We start from the raw sequence: 23,106 nt of genomic DNA, 5'->3' as shown, positions 1-23,106 counted from the left end.
AAAAAATTCAATCTCGACGGATTATTCGAAAAAACTGTTAGGCAGATTAAATATTCCAAAATCTCACACGTTCATTAAGAAATTGAAAAAATCTAACATATTCGTTAAAGAAAAGCGTGGGGCGAAAACCGTTTATTCGATGAAGACGCTTTTCTTTATCGAATGTGTTAGATTTCTTCAATTTCTTAACGAATGTGTGATATTTTTGAATATTTAATCTGTCCAATAGTTTTTATTTTCGAATAATCCTTCGAGTTTGAATTTTTTTATTTTTTTGCTTTTTAGTTAATTTATTATAATATTTTTAATTTTTGTTACTCGCAACTAAAGAAAAGCGTTTCTTAAAAAAATTTTCTGCTATTTTTTATTTTTTTACTTTTTATTTTTAGGTACACTTTTCAAACATTGAAACATATTTTCATGTTTATTAAAATATATGTATAAAACATAATATGATGTACAAACATGAAAAGTAGTAGGAATCGGCAAAAAATTTGAAACTTTATTGTTTATTTATAAAGCATAAAGTAAACAGCTAACGTAAAAAGTAAAATTATGTATAGTTCATATAATTAGGCTACAATCTGTAAAAGTTTCAAGTTTCTTCATTGTAAAAAATAAGAGAATTTAAGCATTTTCTATTAAAATCGTTTTTTTATAGAGAGAGAGAGTCTGTAATTTGGAATAAATTCAATATCTCAAATACTAATGTTTTTTTTTAAAAACGCTAAGACCCGTCGATTAGTATTTCAAATTGTCCTTTTTGACATATAACAATAATGTATACAGGGTGTCCCAATTTAGAGATATAACGTCATCGTTGATTTTCTTAAATGGCAATACTATCATTTTGATAGCTATTTTGATAGGGTGTGTAAAGTTATACATAACTACAAAATATCACATTTTTATTCTCTACCATTTACAAGATAATAAAAAATAACAAAGTTATGTCTGTAATTTGGAATAAATTCAATAATTTAAATACTAATTGTATTTTTGAACAATGCTCAGACCCGTCGATTAGTATTTCAAATTGTCATTTTTGACATAAAATAATAATGTATACAGGATGTCCCAATTTAGAGATATGACGTCATCGTTGATTTTCTTAAATATCAACACTGTCATTTTGATAGCTTTTTTAATAGGGTGTGTAAAGTTATACATAACTTTCAATTTTTATTCCGTACCATTTACAAGATAATAAAAAGTAACAAAGTTATGAAAAACAAGTAATCTAATAATAATTGAATTTAATTCAATTAAGCAAATGCTCATAATGTTGCAGATTGACTATTTGACAATAATTATTAAGGGCAACATTATGAGCATTTGCTTAATTGAAATTATTAAGTAATTCAATTATTATTTGAATACTTGTTTTTCATAACTTTGTTATTTTTTAGTACCTTGTAAATGGTAGGAAATAAAAATTTGAAATTTTGCAGCTAGGTATAACTTTACACACCCTATCAAAATAGCTATCAAAATGAGAGTGTTGCCATTTAAGAAAATCAATTATGACGTTATATCTCTAAATTGGGACACCCTGTGTATATTATTATTGTACGTGAGAAATGACAATTTGAAATACTAATCGACGGGTCTGAGCATTTTTCAAAAAAAAAATTAATATTTGAATTATTGAATTAACTCCAAATTACAGACATAACTTTGTTATTTTTTATTATCTTGTAAATGGTAGAAAATAAAAATTTTATATTTAGCAGTTATGTATAACTTTACACTAGCTATTAAAAATAGCTATCAAAATAGCTATCAAAATGACAGTGTTGCCATTTAAGAAAATCAACGATGACGTCATATCTCTAAATTGGGACACCCTATATACACTATTATCGTATAGATATACACTAATCGACGGGTCTGAGCACTTTTCAAAAAAACAATTAGTATTTGAGATATTTAATTTATTCCAAATTACAGACTCTCTCTGTATAAACGATTACTAAACATATATTTGACTATTTGAAAATCTTATTGACTTTTTGTGTATTGTTCCCGCGAATGCATATGTCTGCAAATTTTCATTCATTTGCACTGAAGAAAAGGCAGTCAAATTAACGTCTAAAGATTTGACGCAAACGATTGAACTAAAGAAAAGCATTAAATTTAATAAAAAGGCACAACCAGCTACTGAATATAAATATTATAGAAGTATTAATAAAGTTGTACGATATACGATTTGCGCAGATTAAGTGTTTAAAGAACCCTTTTAATATTCTAATTTGTACCTCTTTGTTAGCTTAACAACTCCGCACTACACTTTATATAAGTCACTTTCTTTAAGCTATGAACATTTTGCACAGATGTAACTTTATATTAAACAAAATTTTATATCCTTATTTAAAATAAGTCCTCTTTAAAATTGTTTAACACAAAAAAATGATTTTTAGTAAATAAATATAGCTGCACTAAAACTATGGCTGTTATACTGGTTGTTGTCAATGTTAGTGTTGTATTAAAAATATTTATTGCTCGATAATTATTGGGGTTTTTCTTATCTCCTTTTTTGAAGAACATGATCGATCTCCTCCATTCATCTGGTATTCTGATCGTGGTGATTATTTTTGTATAAGAACTTGCCGTTGCCGAAGGTGATCACCTCCATATTTTACGAGTTCATTTGGTTTTTGATCTTCCCCTGGCGACTTCCTATTTTTTAATTTGTTTATTCCTTGTTTTCCATCTATTTGAGAGATTTCGGACTTTTCATCAGTTATTATATTTGCCGTTTCTGGTAAATATTCTTCGTTTTATTTTTTAAACATTTCTGTCAGGATGGCCACCCATGTATCCTGTTTTATGTGTTTTATTTCAACTAGTTCTTTCATTTCGCTTTTTTGTCATCTTATGAAGCACTATACTTGTTTCTGTTGTACGTAGAAATCCATTTCTAGTCCTTTTGTAAATCTTTCCCAGTAATCTGTTTTTGTTTTTCATACCAATTGGTGAGTTTCAGTTCTTACTCTTTTATAGTCTTCATATGATTTACAGTTAAACTTTTTCCGTATTTATAAATTTTTAATAGTAAAAGATGTTTAGTGGCTTGTGCTTGTTCGTGTTTATAAAGTATATTTTTTACTACCAAATTACAATAACATTTTAAAAATGCAGGAAGTAAAATATAACGACCTAACTTAAATAATTTTTCTCAAAAAATAAAAATTACTGTTTTACTGATTGCGTGACTCTATTATTAAACAAATACATGAAATATTCTGAACTAAAAAAGCACTTGATTTATGTAAAGTATGTATGTTAAAAATGAATGTAATAAACTTTTAAATAATTATACTTTCTAGTGTTTACAATGTGATGTGGAATTTTATATTTTTTTAAATTTTTTTATTATTGAGCTGAATAATAGGTGAAATATTTCATGAAACAACGGATTAATCGGCAAGGCTTAAACCTAATTTAGAATATAAATATGTCAATCTATGTACATAGGTACAAGGCAACGGTTATATACGTTCTCAAAAAAATTTGATAGTGTGTAAGATTATTTAGCATGGCAAATGCCATCTTCGAAGCTTCGTCTTATAGGAGGGTATAAATGAGCCATGGAATAGTAGTTATCAATACAAAATATTAGAAAATATTACAGGGCCGTTGCCTGTAACCGAAAGCGAACACCCTTTGAAAGCAAAGTATAAAGTAACAAAGATAGTCGAAGACATTTACAAAACTTTTTATAGCTCGCAAAGCCAGCCTAATGAATCAACAAAGGAAAACGTAAAAAGAAGTATAAAAAACGTGGGATCAGAAGTACTACCAAATAGGAAGGGATTCGAAATAGAAAGAGCTTTAAAAGAACTAAAAAATTTTCTTGAAAACAAGCAAAACAGTAACAATTTCTATACTAACAGAGGTCTCCATACTAAATGTCTCCATAGCAGCAAAATCCCTAAAGGCTGGAACGAAAGTCTAATAATACTCTTACACAGAAAGGGGGCAAACATGTGACCTACAGAATTATAGACCTATATCGTTGCTCAGTCAAGTATATAAACTATTTATGAGAACTATTAACAAACGGTTGACATAAAAATGGACAATTACCAACCGGTGGAACAGGCTGGCTTCCGCAAAGGATATATTACATCAGACCATCTGTTGACAATGAAAACATTGATAGAAAAGGCAAATGAATACCAACTACCCGTATTATTTGCCTTCGTAGATTATGAAAAGGCGTTTGACCGTATTGAGATATCGGCCTTAGGACAAGCTATTAATAATTGTAGAATATAATAGATTCGATATAATATAGACAACTAATACTTCCATAATATACAGATCCAGTATGTCCCTGTAAGTTGTATCCATGTGGAAAACTGTTTTATTATTAATTTTACGAAAAAAAGTTATTCCTTATAAAAAGTTCTACATGGTCCAAAACCCAAGGTTCAACCATCAGATATCAAATTTTATGAATGTTATACGAGGTATATCAAAAAGTTCGAATTTCACTCAAGGGTAAAGTAGCTTTATTTTTCACAATATTGAAAATTGCTGTTATGAAAAGTTGTTTGGAATTAAAAACTATATTCTAATATGCTATTATATCCTTTTCATTTAATTTTTTTTTTAAATTATGGATAACTAACATCATTTTCAGTTATTTCAATTCTGATAGCTCTTTTATTATTAATTTTACGAAAAAAGGTAATTCCAAATAAAAAGTTCTGCCTTCATGGTCTAAAACCTAAAATATAACCATCTTATATCAAATTTTATTCATTTTATACTAGGTATGTCAAAAAAGATAAATTTAGATCAAAAGTAAAGTACCTTTATAGTTCAGAATATTTCAATTAGAAGGATGTAATTACATACTGAAACATAGTTTTAATGCTAAATAACTTTTCATAATAACAATTTTCGGTATTGTGAAAAATAAACGTATTTTACTCTTGAGCGAAATTCATATTTTTTTACATACCTCGTATAAAATTGATAACATTTGACATAAGATGGTTGTATTTTAGGTTTTAGACCATGCAGAACTTTTTATTGACAATCAATTTTGTCGTAAAATTAATAATAAAAGAGTTATCTGAATTGAAATTAATGAAAATAATGTTAGTCATCCATAATTTTTCAAAAAAATTGTTTTTTTCAATTAGAAGGATGTAGTTACATATTTATATTAATACTAAAATAAAATTTTTAATTCCAAACGACTTTTTATAATAGCAATTTTCAAAGTCCATTCTTTCACGGTTTTGGCTTTAAATTTTAAAGAACCGCTTGGATTGACACGAAATTTGGCATAGATATAGCTTACATGTCAAAGAAAAAAAGTGATATTGTGCCGATGTGTGCTTTTGTCCTAGGGGTGACTTTCACCCCCTGTTGGGGGTGAAAAAATATATGTCCAAAATAAGTCCGGAAATGGATAAACTGACTAATTTTAAGTAACTTTTGTTCTATAGAGCTTTTTCGCCAAGTCAACGCTTTTCGAGTTAGTTGCGAGTGAATATGTTCATTTTTCAACAAAATAACCACATTTTTAGACGGTTTTTTGCAAATAACTCAAAAAGTAAGTATTTTGTCGAAAAAAACGTTCTTAGCAAAAATATAGCCTCTAAAAAGGTAAAAAAAAATGGTGTACGCGTTAGGTCTCTGGATCTCGTAGAACCAGAGTTATAGCCAATGAAAAATAGATTCATATTCACCAAATTTCAAATAGAATATTTCGACGTGAAATATCCAAAAAATTGAGCACTTTTTGGGGAACACCCATTATAACTTTTTTAAAGTGTTTAAAAAAGTTTTATTTCTGTTTTTACAAAAAGTTTCTAACATTAAATTTAAGGCTATGGGTACATAATTCGCAAATATTTTACGGCTATCACTACCTTTTCTGTCTTTACATGGCAAATTACGTGTAGTAAAATTCACACTGGTATGGATATGTACATATTACTAGAATGTCATTCTACTTGACAATGTCATAACTAGCTTAAAGAGGTGGCTTTTGAATGTTCTCGGATAACTGTTATTTTTTGTATAATTGCAAATTATTAATTCAGTTAATAAATGTGATAATTTTTTAACTAGCTATGTATTCAGTGATTGTAATAATTTATATGTACCTACAACAAAAACTAATACTCAATCGAGAAAAGAGGAAAAGTGTTAAAGTGTTTTTTTAATAACATATTGTTACTATGGAACGCTTAAAATTTTGAACATCTTTAACAACAAAATACTTGGATCACAGAATATATCTTGATGTATTCTCTGCTTCTATCTTCCATAAATAATACACAATAAATAACTTTTTATAAAGTTCACCTCTTAAATCAATTATTTATCAAATACACTATATATCAATATTATTTAATCAACAACTAAAAATATTTCCGGTTCATGTCAAATAATTATTTAAAATTGTCACTGATTGTCAGTGTCTGACTGACAATATTCTATTCGAATAAGTGTGTTGTATGACAAAGATAGATTTGGAAAAATTACCACGGACATTGTGTTCATTTTTTTCGAATCCTGAAAAAACCAATAAATATTTTTGAAAAATCTAAACGCACAACGAAAGACTAAATTATTACCGAGGGCCGAAAGTCCCTTAGAATAAATAAAAAGTTTAGTTTGAATGAGATATTTGAAATTAAAAATAACACTAAATTTTCTCTTAGTTTTTCACCCCTGTAACTTATTAAAATAAACATTATAGAAGTTCTCAGGGACTTTCGGCCCTCGCTAATAACGTAATCTTTCATTCTGCGTTTAAATTTTTAAAAAATACTTATTAGTTTTCTCAGGATTCGAAAAAAATTAGTCCCCATTTGAATAGCATTGCAGCCGAAAAAACGTACCGACCCTCTTAAGCAAGTTACGCTCAAAACAATGTTGGTCCCTTTTGTTTTTGCAAAAAAAAATCGGGAAGACCACCTCCTAATTAGCAACTTAAATGAAATTAATCGTTACCGCTCCACAAATTATTTTACTTATGTTGTATTTATATAATCTGTAAGTTTCATCGATTCAAAGAGCTTATTTTTGAAAAAATTTGGTTTCAAAGTAAAATTTTTAAAAATTTAAATTTTGTAAAATAGGCTTTTTTTCAAAATAACTTAAAAATTGTTAGAGATATCAAAAATCTCGAAAAACAAAAACAGTCACAGTTGATTTTCTGAATATCATGTATTTTTTTGTTTTTCTGTTAGAAAAAAATTGATTAAGATTTGATGTTTCTAAATTTTGAGCGCAACTTGTTTAATTTTGATGCTAGAAATTTTTTTAATACAACAAAAATGAAGCTTTTTTTTAACACTTTAAATAAGTCGTAATGAGTTTTCCCCGAAATGTGCTTCATGTTTGGTTATTTCACGTTAAAATATTCCATTTGGAATTTGACGAATATGAACCTATTTTTCATTAGCTATAGCTCTGCTTCTACTAGGTGTAGAGACGTGATGCATACACCATTTTTTTTTAAATTTTTTACAGGCTATATTTTTGCTGAGAATGTTTTTTCGACAAAATTCTTACTATTTGAGTTATTTGCGAAAAACCGTCTAGAATCGTGGTTATTTGGTTGAAAAAATGAACATATTCACTGCCAAATAACTCGAAAAGTATTGACTTAGTGAAAAAACTCTATGGAACAAAAATTACTTAAAATTAGCCAGTTTATCCATTTCCTGACTTTGTTTGGACGAATATTTTTTCACCCCCAAAAGGGGTGAAAACCACCCCCAGGGCAAAAGCTTATATCGGCGCAATATTACTTTTTTTCTTTGACTTGTTAGCTATGTGTATGCCAAATTCCATGTCAATCCAAGCGGTTCTTTAAAATTTAGAGGTTTTGCAATATTTTACCGTTAAAGAACGGACTATATTGTGAAAAATATAGCGACTTTACTCTTGAGTGAAATTTAAACTTTTTGACATACCTCGTATAATATTTAAATAATTTGAAATTTAATGGTTAAATCTTAGGTTTTGGACCATGCAGAGCTTTTTATGAAGAATAACTTTTTTTCGTAAAATTAATAATAAAAAATTTTCCATATGGATACAACTTACAGGGACATACTGTATATGAAAATGCAACTATGATAGTACAACAAGACGAAAATACAAATCCTATCCCCATTAAAAGAGGCGTGATACAAGGAGACGTAATATCGCCAAAGCTTTTCAACCTAGCCCTTGAAGACGTCTTCAAAACGACAAATTGGTAAACCTATGACATTCGAGCTCCTCGTTATGAGTCGTTTATTTTGAAGGCGGACAACGATACAAACCTTACTGTCTACCAGGCAAAGCTGACAAAAACTATAATGATCTTGAGTACAATCCTCCACAAATTAAAATTAGTAAAGATGCTTAAAAACTCCTTGAAACGATTGTTTTTTATAACGCAACAAAATTTGGTGTTGATATAGTCCATCAAATGGTACGCAAATATACAGTGAAGCCTGGTAGCCAAAGGTGGCCTATGCATGTGTTCTACAACGTGTTAAAAAATTGGCAGCAATTAATTCGTGGAAATTATATAAAGAAATAACAAAAAAAGCATATATCGCCACGATTGTGTTCTACAAACTATTGGCGAACTTCGAGCAGAATATGTGAAACAGAACACGGACTCCAGTAGTGTTCACATTTTTCACCTGAACATTTGACGGTAGATGAAATTGCTGTAAATAGTAAGAAAAAGCAGTGTCAAATAAACACTAATTGCAAAAAAAATCGAACATGTGAATCATGTAATATTTGTTTTGTGGAAAATACTTATGTGGCAAATGTACTAAGCAAATAAAAAATAGTTATTTTTCTACAACCACTATTCAAAGTGCACTTTTCTGCACGGTTTTATGTTAGCAAACTTGATATTTTCTCACAGTATAAGATATTTGACATTAGTATGCAGAAAAGTGACGTTTCTGTGCCGCAAAGTGACGTTTCTGTGCCGCAATAGTATATTGTGCAACAAGTGCAGAAAGGTACTAATTTCTCACGAGTTTGAAAAGTTGCGGTACGAGCGCAAGCGAGTGCCGCAATTCAAACGAGTGAGAAATTACCTTTCTGCACGTGTTTCACACTATACTTTTTCTACAAGCACAGTTTTTCCTAAAAATAAAAATCACAATTTCCAAACGACGATTAATTATAATAGTACCTATGTGATAAATTTTAAACTGTATTTAATTAATACCTACTAATCAATTTAAATTCCTTATACCTAAATAAATTGCACAGAAATCAGTTAAAAAATTAATGCACTGCCTTAATTTGTTTAAATTTAAACAATTATTACACATTATTGACATCATATTTATGCAGTCACGGATATACACAAAACCTACTTCATTCGACGTCTCTTGCACAGGTTGCTAAATCCTTATTGGTTATTTGATAATTATAAAATGTTTAATAAGAATAAAATTGTAAAATAAAACAGTTGTAACATCCATAATTTAGTTTCTATGCTATAGTTAAATATAATAATTGTCTTATAGGTTATATATTTGTCTAAAGTTTAACCACGGATGTAAACAGAATATAACGTTACTCAGAATGCGGTAGTCCACGGATGTAAACAGAATATAACGTTACTCAGAATGAGGTAGTCAACTGTGCAGAAAAGAACTTTGCGGCACAGAAACGTCACTTTGCGGCACAGAAACGTCACTTTTCTGCACACTAATGTCAAATATCTTATACTGTGAGAAAATATCAAGTTTGCTAACATAAAACCGTGCAGAAAAGTGCACTTTGAGTAGTGGTTGTAGAAAAAGTTATTTTCTGCACAGTTGACTACCTCATTCTGAGTAACGTTATATTCTGTTTACATCCGTGGACTACCGCATTCTGAGTAACGTTATATTCTGTTTACATCCGTGGTTAAACTTTAGACAAATATAATATAACCTATAAGACAATTATTATATTTAACTATAGCATAGAAACTAAATTATGGATGTTACAACTGTTTTATTTTACAATTTTGTTCTTATTAAACATTTTATAATTATCAAATAACCAATAAGGATTTAGCAACCTGTGCAAGAAACGTCGAATGAAGTAGGTTTTGTGTAAATCCGTGACTGCATAAATATAATGTCAATAATGTGTAATAATTGTTTAAATTTAAACAAATTAAGGCAGTGCATTAATTTTTTAACTGATTTCTGTGCAATTTATTTAGGTATAAGGAATTTAAATTGATTAGTAGGTATTAATTGACGATGATTCAAAACGACTGTTATTGTCTACCGATTTGACTTTCGAATATTATGTCAAAATTATTTTATTTCATCGAATTGTCAGTAGTAATTGCACAAGAGCTCTGAAATTCTATATTAATTTCAGAGATCGTGTGCAATTTGTGTCGATTATTTCATGAATAAAACTGTTCAAAACCAAAATTTAATTGTAATTTATTTATGTAAGTACAAAATACCATTAAACACACAGTTTCTATAAATATAATATGACGATTGAAAGTCGTCACTTTTATAATTTTTAAAACATTAATTGTCATTAATGTCACTGAATGTATTTTTTCGTAGCAACGAAGGGCATCTGACGTAATATGCTTAACAACGGGATATTATCAAAAATTATCACCTTAATTTGCATTTCTGTAGCTTTCTATTGGTCAGAATCTCCTATGAATGAAATAATCGCGTTAATTTCAATAAAACAGGAACACAATAAGATATATTTGAAATAAATTAGTAAATAATATCCAAATATTAGTTTATTGCATTTATTATAATTACTTTAAGTCCATATTAACATATCTAAATTATCACGCGTGCGGAAAAGTAAAAACCTCGTGCGGAAAAGTAACACGCGTGCGGAAAAGTGAAACTTTCTAAACTAAAATGCGTGCGCGAAAGTAGACATTTTTGCACGCTCGTAGAAATATATATTATTTGTGCAAAATGTCAGAATTAATTATAGTTTTTTATAATAATTTGCATTTAACTCGATTTAAAATAAGGAACAACTGCTTTCTAAGTCCGACCGTCAAAATGACGGTGTGCGTCAAGCGCCAGCCCTTCTAGTGTTAATGTAAACATGTAAATTACAAAATTTGTGCTTAACGAAGTTCTGAATGAGGTGTGTCTATGTATGAACCTAAGTCCTACAGACTTTATATGTCAAACTATATAAAGGCACTCATATAATCCTTTTTTTAGCTTTTTAATAAATGGTATTAATAATTTAATAAGGTTTTTAATAATTACTTACTTCTGGTCCTACATCTGAAATATTGGCACTTGAAACAAATTCTCGTAAAAATCCATCTAACTCCACGCCTTCAATATAACCATTACCTGGAAAGTTAATTGGTTTTATTAATGTTTTAATATCTATCTATACATGGGGTGGGCACTATCTATGGAGTGGGCACAAAATGTCCACCCTTAGTAAAACATGTTACTAAAGGCTTTTATATAATTTCTCGTTGGCAAGAACATAATCCACATAATTATCGACGTATTGTGTCGTATCCACATAATCGACATAATTGAGGAGGCAGAAAGGAAGGATGTGGAAAAAATCGACAAATATGAATTACTGGCTTTTACTGGTATTTTAATTTTGATGTACTTCGTAATTTTGTTGTAAGGTTTTACATAGTTTATATTAATATTTTAGAAAATTCTGTATTTAATAAACAAAAGATTCCTAATTAAATTAAATTTTTAACATTAATTGTAACAACTCTCAATAGTAGGGGAGGAAATTATGCTAAATTTGCAGTTACTCGAGCGTTGTGGGGACCTATTGGGTTGTGAATAATAGGTCCTAAAATAAAAAAGTTAAGTTAAGTTTTCCATAAAGTGGGGAACTTTCCATTTTTTAATTTGATTTTCCATTTCCAACAATCTTTTTTCCGATTATAGCGCCATCTATCCATAATTCGAAAAAATGTCTCGAATAAAAGTTGCTTATTTTTACATAAGGAATCCAAATATGCAATAAAAATTGGGGCTTCTATTTAAGATTTTAAAGTAACACCCACCCCACCTCAGTGGAGGGTCGCGTTTAATGTCATTCGATAAATTTTTCAAAAATATTGAATAAGTGTATTTTGCAGTTTTTCAATCTGATGTTCATTTCGCGAAAGATCGCGGGGTTCGTATTTAAAATTTTAAATTTACCCCCACCTTTCTCCTTGGGGGGTCTTGTTTGTTATCATGCGATAGATTTTTGAAAAATATTGAACACGTATTTTTTAGTTTTCCGATCTGACGTCCATTTCCCGAAATATTCGCTTTTTTTGTGAAACTTTGGGACTCGCCATTTCCTTCGCCCCGCTCACATCAAATTTTTTAAATATACACTGTTTTGCATGCACTTAACTTACCTTATCTTAAGATCCTCATCTTAACTCCCATGTATTAAGAGCGAATATATGTAGAGGTACATTTACAGTGTACAAAGTTTATCTCCATGTGATAATCTAGCGCTCTCTTGTAACTGCAAAAATCCCTACTTGAGCCCTACCTCAATAAATATATTAGCTATTTTCGAGGTGCATATTTTTTATCCACCCTTGGAGATATAAATCTGGAACCTACATATGTTTGGGCGTTTAAGGGTTAATATAAGTTTCTAGTTTCTCTATTCTTTCTTCTATGCATTTCAATTGATCTCCATTGTATATTCTTTTCTTTGATCTTATGATTATTCTGGCTCGTTTCGTTGTATTATCTCTTTAACTCTGGTGTCTTTTCTGGCATTATTTAGAACCTTAATTGATTTCGTTCATTTTGTTTAATTTTAGATTTCTTATCAAACCATTAAAGACAATCAGAGGAAAAGTAAGTAAATTAAGGGTTCTACTTGTACCACTAGCTAAACTAATATTCAAATATTCTCGTCTTTGTGTTCAAATTCAATTATGGTAGGGGAGCCCAAGCGGGGATTTTTGCAGTTACTCGAGCGCGTCAAATTATTACATGGGGAGAAACCTTGTACCCTAAATATGTACCTCTACCATATATTGGCTTTTACTGCAGGGGAGTTCGTTAAAGTGGGGCCGAAAAAAAAATCTATTCTTCGAAAAACTCGAAATCATCAGATTAAGATAAGGTAACTTAAGTACTTAAGTCCCTTAAGTACATGCAAAACAGTGTATATTTTAAAAAATTCACGATTTGTAAGGAAATGAGTCCCAAAGTTTCACAAAAAAGCCGAATATTTCGCGAAAATGAATGAAAGATCGAAAAACTAAAAAATACGTAGTCAATATTTTTCAAAAATCTATCGGATGATACCAACCACGACTTCCTACGGAGAGAGGTGGGGGGTAAATTTAAAATTTTAAATACGAATCCCGCGATATATCGCGAAATGAACATCAGATCAAAAAACTGTAAAATACACTTATTTAAGAGTTTTGAAAAATATATCGAATGGCACCAAAGACGATCCCCACTGAGGTGGGGTTTGGGGGTTAGTTTAAAATCTTAAATGGGAGCCCCTATTTTTATTGCAGATGTAAATTCCTTACTTAAAAATAAGTAACTTTTATTCGAACCATTTTTTCGAATTATGGATAAATGGCGCTATAATCTAAAAAACCGATTGTTGGAAATGGAACGTTAAATTAAAAATAGAAAGTCCCCACTAAAATGGAAAACTTTACTTAACTATTTTTGGTTTTAGGACCTACTCTTCACAACCCAATAGGTCCCCATAACGCTCGAGTGACTGCACATTTAGCATACTTTGCTCCCCTACCGTTATAAATAAATTATACAGTCTGAAAAATGAAAGAACAGGGCTTTTCGTTCACAGTCATTTGTTTCGAGCTTCTGTCATATTATGTCGTATAATCCGTGTATATTAATATTATACACAGATTATACAACCTGTGACAGAAACTCGAAACAAATGACAATCGATGAAAAGCCCATAAACGATCACATCAATCACTTATTTTGTATTGGCTGTCTTTTTCTATAATAAACGTTTGTTATTTATAGAAAAAGACAGCAAATACAAACTAGGTTATTGATGTAATCGTTCATGGGTATTCTTTCATTTTTCTGACTGTATGTTTTATTTATACAGTGTGTTAATTTGAAAAGTTGCCACCCTCTATAATTTGGTCCCTTTAGAGAATCTAAAAATATGCAAAAACACGTCAAATTTATTTGTGAGAGGGACATTTTGTAGACCAATTTTCAACTAAATTACATAAACCCTCTAACCGGGGTGGACACAACCCCCAAAATCTTTAATGGAAAGGGGGTTGAGTGATACCTCATTTTGAAGGTCATTAAATTACCTTTTCAAAAATACCACATGCCTTATATTTCTTTTCTGTACTTTTGGAAAAATCTTGGACTCAATACTCTGAAATTTTGGAGTTCTGAACTCGATACTTAATATCTTTACGGTTTTACTTGATTTTTCCAAAAATACTTAAAAAAAAACACTCTAAATCAGGGGCCGGCAACGTGATGCCCGCGACGCAATTTTAAGTGACCGCCATTCCTTTCACCATCTTAATTTAAAAATTTAACCAAACAACTATTTACAAAACTAATTAAAAACGGAACTTTAATAATTTAAAGCTTATTCAAAGTTAAAGTTTTAAAACTGATTTTTTTTTCTCTCTGATTCTGGCCTTGGTTTAGAACTAGAACCTTTAGCCACGTAATTGTATAACTTATCACTAAGTCTGGTGTAATTTATAGTGTGTGTGTGTGTGTGTGTGTTGAGTAAGTGTCTTGTTACTTGTATGACGCTAATTGTATCCGAACGTCTGCGGTCCCTCCGGTGAGTACCGATCCCACAAGGACAGAAACTATTTTCATTTATTAATTTATAATAAATGAAAAAATTCCTGACCCTGGTGAGATTCGAACTCACTACCATTCGGAACTTTCGATCCAAAGGTTAGGCGCTCTTACCACTGAGCCACAGAGGGGGTTAAAACTGAATTTCAGCGACATCAATATAAAATTAATAGAACAACTGGCTACGACCCTGCTCACATCCTACTAACCTAACGAACATGATAAAAACAATCCGAGCGGCGCCGGCATATCTATATGCACCGTTATATTTTCTTCACCCCCGCGCGTCTACTATAACTCCGTCTACCTGTCTGCTACCATTTCATACGCCATGTGCTAACTAACCTGTGACCTGTGTGAATTTATTCTTAGCGTGAATTTATATTAATATGGAGTTGTAAGTAGATATATGTGATTGTTTAATCCTTTATATTTATTATTTTACTGTTATTTTAGCCGCCATGGAAAATAAAGAAAGAATATAAAGACACACCATTTTAAGGTCGAGTGGCAAGAACAGTTTTGCTTCATTTACTATAAAGAAAAAAGTGTGTGCTTATTGTGCAATTCAAGCTTAGCGGTTCCAAAAAAGTGTAATGTGGAGAGGCATTTCATTACCACTCACAAAAATTTTAACACAACTTTTCCAATAAACTCGGAAATTAGAAAGAAAAAGATATCGGAACTTAAACTCAAGTTGACTTAGCAGTAAAACTTATTTGCCAGACCAATTTCCCAACCAACAAAAGCGACTACTGCCTCTTTCAAGATTGCGCACCTTTTGGCTAAGAAAATGAAACCGTTTTTAGAAGGTGAGCTTATTAAGGAAGCCATGTTATTAAGTGCTAAAACACTTTTTGATGACCATAAAAGTAAAAATGAAATAGTAACAGCAATAAATGGCATCCAGCTATCAGCCAGAAGAGTAACTCGAAGAATTGAAATGATGGCTACAGACATTGAGTCACAATTGAACACTGATATTCAAAAAAGTGTATTCTTTTCACTGCACGTTGATGATTACAGATTATTTAAATTATTGCTGCAAGAAAATGGCGCAGAATTTGACGATCTGATTACACATACAGAAGTACGGTGGCTGAGTAAAGGAAAAGTACTTGAGCGATTTTTAAATTTATTACCTCAAGTAAGAGAATTTCTACACCTTGGTAAATTCGGCTTGGTTTTTTAACTGATTTAACTGTAAAATTAAAAGAATTAAACTTACAACCACAAGGCAGAAATCATCATATTGCTTCCATGGTAAGTGCGGTAAATGCATTTAAAGCTAAATTTGCGCTCTGGAAGTTGCATATGGAGAACAATAAAATTTATCACATTTCCCAAATTTGAGAATGGTAATAGAAAGTCATTGCGATGAAAATTTTACCACCCATCAGTTTGCCAAACATTTTGATTCCTTGTTGACAGAATGTAAAAAAAGGTTCGAAGAATTTTTTGAACTAGAGACATTTTTGATGTTTTTCATTAATCCTTACTCTCATAGAAATGAAGATCTGAGTGAAAAGATTTCAACATAAATATTTCAGTATTTCTAATAAGGAGGAATTGGAATTGGAAATTATAAATATCACCAACGACATCGAATTGAAATCATACTGTAACGAAGAGAATTTTTGGAATTAAGTGGATATAAATATTTATCCTTTGTTGAGAAAGTGTGCCCTAAAGTTAAATTCCCTCTGTGCCTCGACATACGCCTGTGAATCTTTATTTTCAAATATGAAATACTTAAAATCAAGGTACCGATCAACCCTTACTGATGCTCATTTAGACCAATGCCTGCGAACTGGAAATTCTACTTATATTCCCCATTACAACGAGCTGGACTCAAATTTACAGTGCCAAATATCTCACTAGTTGTCTACTTATGCTTATATTTTATATTAGAATTTGATGTGAAATAAAAATTTGCCTATAGAATACATTTTTCTTATTTTATACTATTTTCATGTTTCCTCGCCGGGGGGAGGGGGGCGCTACTTTTCATCAGGTGGTGCCCACCGAATTTCACAATTTTTGAAATGTGCCCTCCTAGTAAAAAAGGTTGCCGACCCCTCCTCTAATTACTTCAACACCCCAAAAAAAATTTAATTTGGAGTTCAATACTCCAAAAAAAATTTTGGAGTTCTCGATATTTAATATCTGTACGGTTTCACTTGATTTTTCCAAAATTACTGAGGAGAAATATAATGCATGTAGTATTTTTGAAAAGGTAATCGAACGATCTTTAAAATGAGGTATCACTCAACCCCCTATCCATTAAAGATTTTGGGGGTTGTGTCCGCCCCCGCTAGAGGGTTAAAGTAATTTGGTTAAAAACTGGTCTATAAAATGTTCCCCTTACAAATAAATTTGACGCGGTTTTGTATATTTTTAGATTTTCTATAGGGACATAAATTATAGGGGGTGGCAACTCTTTTCAAATTGACACCCTATATAAAGAGAACCTGTATAAAATGCAATATAAAAACATTCCTTTTAATTCCATAGGTTCATAAAAACTTTTATATGAACTGACTATATAAATATAATATCCATTATCCTAATACATTTTGTTATACTTCAGAAGTAGACCCTTTCGGATCATTTATTATAGTCACGTTTTGCAGAACTGCGTACTTACGGCGAACCCTAGCAATATCTAATAATTGAATGGGTATGCAGATGGCGAAGTATTTACATTTTTTTTTCACGGTAAACATATTAACTCCTTTAGCTTAAAGAAAATTATATTACGATAATAACCCAGGAAACGGGGCCCAAAAAGTCGCTTGAAAATCTAAAAATTACTGACAGTTTTTTAAACTGCAATATCTGGGGTATATTAATAGAAAAGGCATAAAATCTCTTGGGTACTGAAATTTTTACTGCATCATGGTTTTTTACTTCGTATTTAAAAAATAGTTATTTTCCTAACAAATGCAGAAAGTCATTCTTTTCCGCACGCGACTGCAGTTTGCCGAACGACGCGAAGCGGGATTTCGGCAAGCAGTCGAGTGCGGAAAAGAGACTTTCTGCAAGAGTTAGGAACAATATTTTTTCTAAGAGTCTTTAAAAAATTACCAAATCTTAATCAATTAATTTAATTAATATGAAAATACATACACAAATTAATTCTTTGACAAGGTTGTCAAAACCAAACTTTCAATATAATTAGTTAGCATGACGACGATCTTGGTTTCCATGACGATGATTCAAAACGACTGTTATTGTCTACCGATTTGACTTTCGAATATTATCTCAAAATAATTTTATTTCATAGAATTGTCGCGTTAATTTCATTAAAACAGGAACACAATAAGATATATTTGAAATAAATTAGTAAATAATATCTAAACATTAGTTTATTGCATGTATTATAATTACTTTAAAACTTTAAGGCCATATTAACATATCTAAATTAACACGCGTGCGGAAAAGTAAAAACCGCGTGCGGTAAAGTAACACGCGTGCGGAAAAGTGAAACTTTCTAAACTAAAATGTGTGCGCGAAAGTAGACATTTTTGCACGCTCGTAGAAAAAGCTAATTTTTTTATTCGTTTCAGTATTGTGAAAAACCTAAATATTATAAATAAACACGTTTAACAGGCAATTTTCTCCATCAGCTAAGTGGTTTTTAAATGGCTGTACAGGTGCTTTGTCACTATCAAACATAACTTTTTTGATTTCATTCTCGTCATAAAGTCTCAAGTTTTCATGTTTTTAAAAAATTTATTTTTAATAATTATTTACGTACAGCTGGTTCCGAAAAAAAAACTGATCCGACTCTTAGTAAGATTTGATTATTTTGAGCAGTGTATTTGATTGATCTGACATTACATTATATTTATTATGACAGAAAAATAATAAAATAAACAAACAAACAACAAACAACTGATTAATTAATTATGAATTATTCATATATTAAAATAATATCAATATCAAGATCATATATTAAAAGGATTCTCTTCTAATCCCTCAAAAAGCTTACGATCTTCATGAGCCGTAGATATTTTTGGTCTTTCAAAACCTTGCTTTCTTTCGAGAGTTTCTTGTTCTCTCCATCTTTTATTAATATTGAAAACTGTTGTTCTGCTTACGTTAAAATGGTTCGCTACGGCAGATAGTGACCAACCGACATAGTGACATATAGTATTTTTACTACAAAAGCGATATTACGTAGGTCAAAATTTTTGACGTAAGAGAACTGTTAAAACATTAGAATGTGACTTATAATAAACATGGCAATAATGAACAGTCACATTCTAATGTTTTGACAGTTCTCTTACGTCAAAAATTTTGACCTACGTAATATCGCTTTTGTAGTAAAAATACTATAACCGACGATAGCGACATAGTGATCTTCTAATTTGGTTACAATAGGGCTTTTCATCGATTGTCATTTGTTTCGAGCTTCTGTCATGTGTCACATAATATTAATATATCTACTTCGTACGTCTGTGGTTTGTATTATTGTATATACCAATAACGTATTACGTAGATATTTTAATATTATGTGACACATGACAAAAGCTCGAAACAAATGACTGTGAATGAAAAGCCCTATTCTTGCTTTTAGTTCTTTGCTAGCATGTGGAACCATTTTTTGAGGTTGAACAAAATAAGTTATCTGACAAATTTTAAGATTTGACAGTGACAGTGACAGTATGTAAATAATAAGTATTTATCCTTTAAAATACACTGCTCAATTTTCTACAAAACGCGCTTTAAGAGCCGTATCGTTATTTTTGGAACCAGCTGTACATATAGCTGATGCATCATAATGAAGTAGGTACCATTTTTCGCCACATAAACAATTAATTTACCTGCGTAATTTTAACATTTACAAAAAAAAAAAGAAAATACATCTGAACGGTCATGAAAAAACATTTATTTTTTAAATAAGAGAGAAGTTTATGTGACCCACAGCACCGGAGGTACATTTATGTTTTCTCCTCTTTTTAAACATAGCGTAATTGTTTATGCACATTTACAGCTGAAATTTAAGCAGTTCGTTAATGAAGGTTGAGTTTTTTTTATTTAGAATTAAATTAAGTTTAATATATGCATAGTTAACATGAAAACTTATTAAAATTAAAACCCAAAAGAAACTGAACAATTTTTAAACAAATCATGAAAAATTTGGGTTATTCTAAGACGAAAGTTATTTTTGTGATTTTTTTCGTAAAATGCTTAATTTAAGCGTAAAATGCAAACAAAAAATTAGAAATGCCGTGAAAAGCTAATTTTAACGTTTTTTGAGGACGTTTCTCAATATGTCGACCATCGAATTTTGGAAAAAAACATATAAGATGAAAACTGCCAAATAGTTTTAAAATTAAAACATAGCATAAAATTCTATTTTGATTTTATCTTGAAGAAGTCAGTTAGTCCTGTCGCCAGGGGGGGTACAACGGCCTCGTTAATTCAGATGAACTTACCCAAATTTTTCTTATGTATTTTGACCCGTAGAACACGAATTTTTTGGGTAACAGTTGATCCGGATATCGATAAGATTGTTATAGACCAAGAACTTGAGGAATCAAATAACAGCGATTTTTGGCAAAACAAAACAATATTTTGTATTTTTTGGGTCATTTTAAGCAAAAAATATTTCTACAAGTTTTTTAGTAGGATGCACAGTTTTCGAGATAAACGCGGTTGAACTTTCAAAAAATCGAAAAACTGCAATTTTTAAACCCGAATAACTTTTGATTAAAAAATAAAATAGCAATTCTGCTTAGCGCCTTTGAAAGTTCAAGTCAAATTATGTCGGTTTTGATTATTTGCATTGCTAAAAATTTATTGTGTTATTGCTAAACAAAGCTACAAACAACTAGTGCGTGAGTGATGTTTCTATGATTTCTCATTTAAAATCGAACGAGTAGGTAGAATAGGTACTAGTGCAATCAAGACTATTTCTACGTTACATGCGTTAAAACGCATGTAAAAGCACGGGAAACCCTACGTGTTTATAGCTTTGTTAAACAATAAAAAAATAAATTTTTACCAATGCAAATAATCAAAACCGATATAATTTGACTTAAACTTTCAAATGCGGTAAGCAGACTTGCTATTTTATTTTTTAATCAAAAGTTATTCGGGTTCAAAAATTGCAATTTTTCGATTTTTTTAAAGTTCAACCGCGTTTATCTCGAAAACTGTGCATCCTACGAAAAAACTTGTAGAAATATTTTTTACTTAAAATGGCCCAAAAAATACAAAATATTGTTTTGTTTTGCCAAAAATCGCTGTTATTTGATTCCTCAAGTTCTTGGTCTATAACAATCTTATCGACATCCGGATCAACTGTTACCCAAAAAATTCGTGTTCTACGGGTCAAAATACATAAAAAAAACTTGAGTAAGTCCATCTGAATTAACGAGGCCGTTGTACCCCCCTGGCGACAGGACTAAGTTTAAAATATCAAAAAAACAAATTGATATAGGTACCGCTGCAGTTCGGAATATAATAAATACTTGTCTCAACGAAAATGTCTTAAATGGGATAAACAAATATAATTGTGTAAAAACTGCTTGGGCGATATTTTTCAGATATAGTAACTATATAAAAACTCGTGAAATATATGTATTTTAAATATTTTATTGTTTATTTTAATAATGATACACAATTGAAAAAATGCTTACTTTCGGGTTTAATTATTTACAAAAACTTTTTTGTCTATAAACATTTTTTAATAATAATTAGATAAATCTTATTTTAAAGAATAAGTATGTACTTTCAAGAAAGTCGTCTGTTGAACGTTTCCATCGAGAGTGCGTAGCTTTTAAACAATATTGGAATTAAGGTGAAACAGTAGCGATCAACAGGTAGCGAAAACGCGTTCCAAGATTGCGGCTGTAATTTTGAGTATTCGTAATATAATAAAGAATGGCGGTACAGAGCCCAATTTGAAAAATATATTAATATGTGGAAATTACTCTGTAATTAAATACAATATTAAAGAAACGAGCCTGTACCGCCATTAAGAAGAACAAAAAAATACACTTTCTTCAGGTAAACTTTTTTATCCGATGCCTAGATTTTGTGTCATTGTGGAATTACTAATGAAATAAAAAATTTTAGTAGTTCCAAAATGACACAAAATCTAGGCATCGGATAAAAAAGTTTACTTGAAGAAAGTGTATTTTTTTGTTCTTCTTAATGGCGGTACAGGCTCGTTTTTTTAATATTGTATTTAATTACAGAGTAATTTCCACATATTAATATATTTTTCAAATTGGGCTCTGTACCGCCATTCTTTATTATATTACGAATACGTGTGCCAAATATCTTGAAAAAATATTCAAAATTACAGCCGCAATCTTGGAACGCGTTTTTGCTACCTGTTGATCGCTACTGTTTCCTATTAATGAAAAAAGTCGCTTTTTTGCTTAAATATACAGTGATGAGAGCGCTAATGACCTACAAGAAAAACGCAAAAGATGGAAAACATATTAAGTTCTGAGATAAAAAGAAATTAAACTAGTAGAGTTGGGAAATTTAGTGATAAAAATCGATAAATTTACATTCTATTCATTGTTTGTCCCCTTTAGACGTATCGGACGAGTTTGGTCATTGCCACTGTGACAGTGACAATTTTAGTTAACGTACTCCTCATACGTCTAAAGTTGGGAAACAATAAATAGAATGTAAATTTATATGTTTTTATCGGTGAATGTCAGACCTCTACTAGTTTCATTTCTTTTTATCTCACAACTTAATATGGTTTCCATCTTTTGCGTTATTTTGCCGGTTATTAGCGCGTTTATCGCTGTAAATTGACAAAATAGCATGACGCAGTAAAAATTTCAATGGCTATGTATGTATGAGCTGGTATGTCTTTCTATTGCCTTTTCTAAGGTTAAAATTATTCCAATAGCGACGAGTGATTTTCCGATTTATAAATGCTTAATTTCCTGGGGATAATAATATGTATGAACCTAACAGTACAATGGTATGGGAGAGCCCAAGCGGGAATTTTTGAAGTTACTCGAGCGCGTCAGATTATTACATGGGGAGAAACCTTGTACACTGACAATGTACATCTACCATATATTTGCTCTTAATGCAGGGGAGTTCGTTAAGGGGAAGCCAAAAAAATATATATCCTTAGAAAAACTCGAAATCGTCAGATTAAGATAAGGTAAGAAGTACATGCAAAACAGTGTATATTTCTAAAATCTGACGATTTGAGCGGGGCGCAAGGAAATGGGTGAGTCCCAAAGTTTCACAAGAAAAAAAGCGAATATTTCGCGAAATGAATGACAGATCG

At 30.6% G+C, this 23,106-nt stretch overlaps 1 protein-coding gene across 1 annotated transcript in view; it reads right to left on the bottom strand.

Moving 5' to 3' along the window:
- LOC126880302 (calbindin-32) overlaps positions 1 to 23,106 on the bottom strand; it is a 697,932-nt gene that overhangs the window by 659,337 nt on the left and 15,489 nt on the right. The window contains exon 2 of the mRNA XM_050644100.1: positions 11,263 to 11,348. Within this exon, the coding sequence (XP_050500057.1) occupies positions 11,263 to 11,348 (86 nt within the window). The remainder of the gene's footprint in view (positions 1 to 11,262; positions 11,349 to 23,106) is intronic.

The sequence above is a fragment of the Diabrotica virgifera genome, chromosome 2 (genome assembly GCF_917563875.1).
Source record: "Diabrotica virgifera virgifera chromosome 2, PGI_DIABVI_V3a".
Classification (NCBI taxonomy): Eukaryota; Metazoa; Arthropoda; class Insecta; order Coleoptera; family Chrysomelidae; genus Diabrotica; species Diabrotica virgifera.
This window is presented reverse-complemented; position numbering and strand designations above follow the sequence as displayed.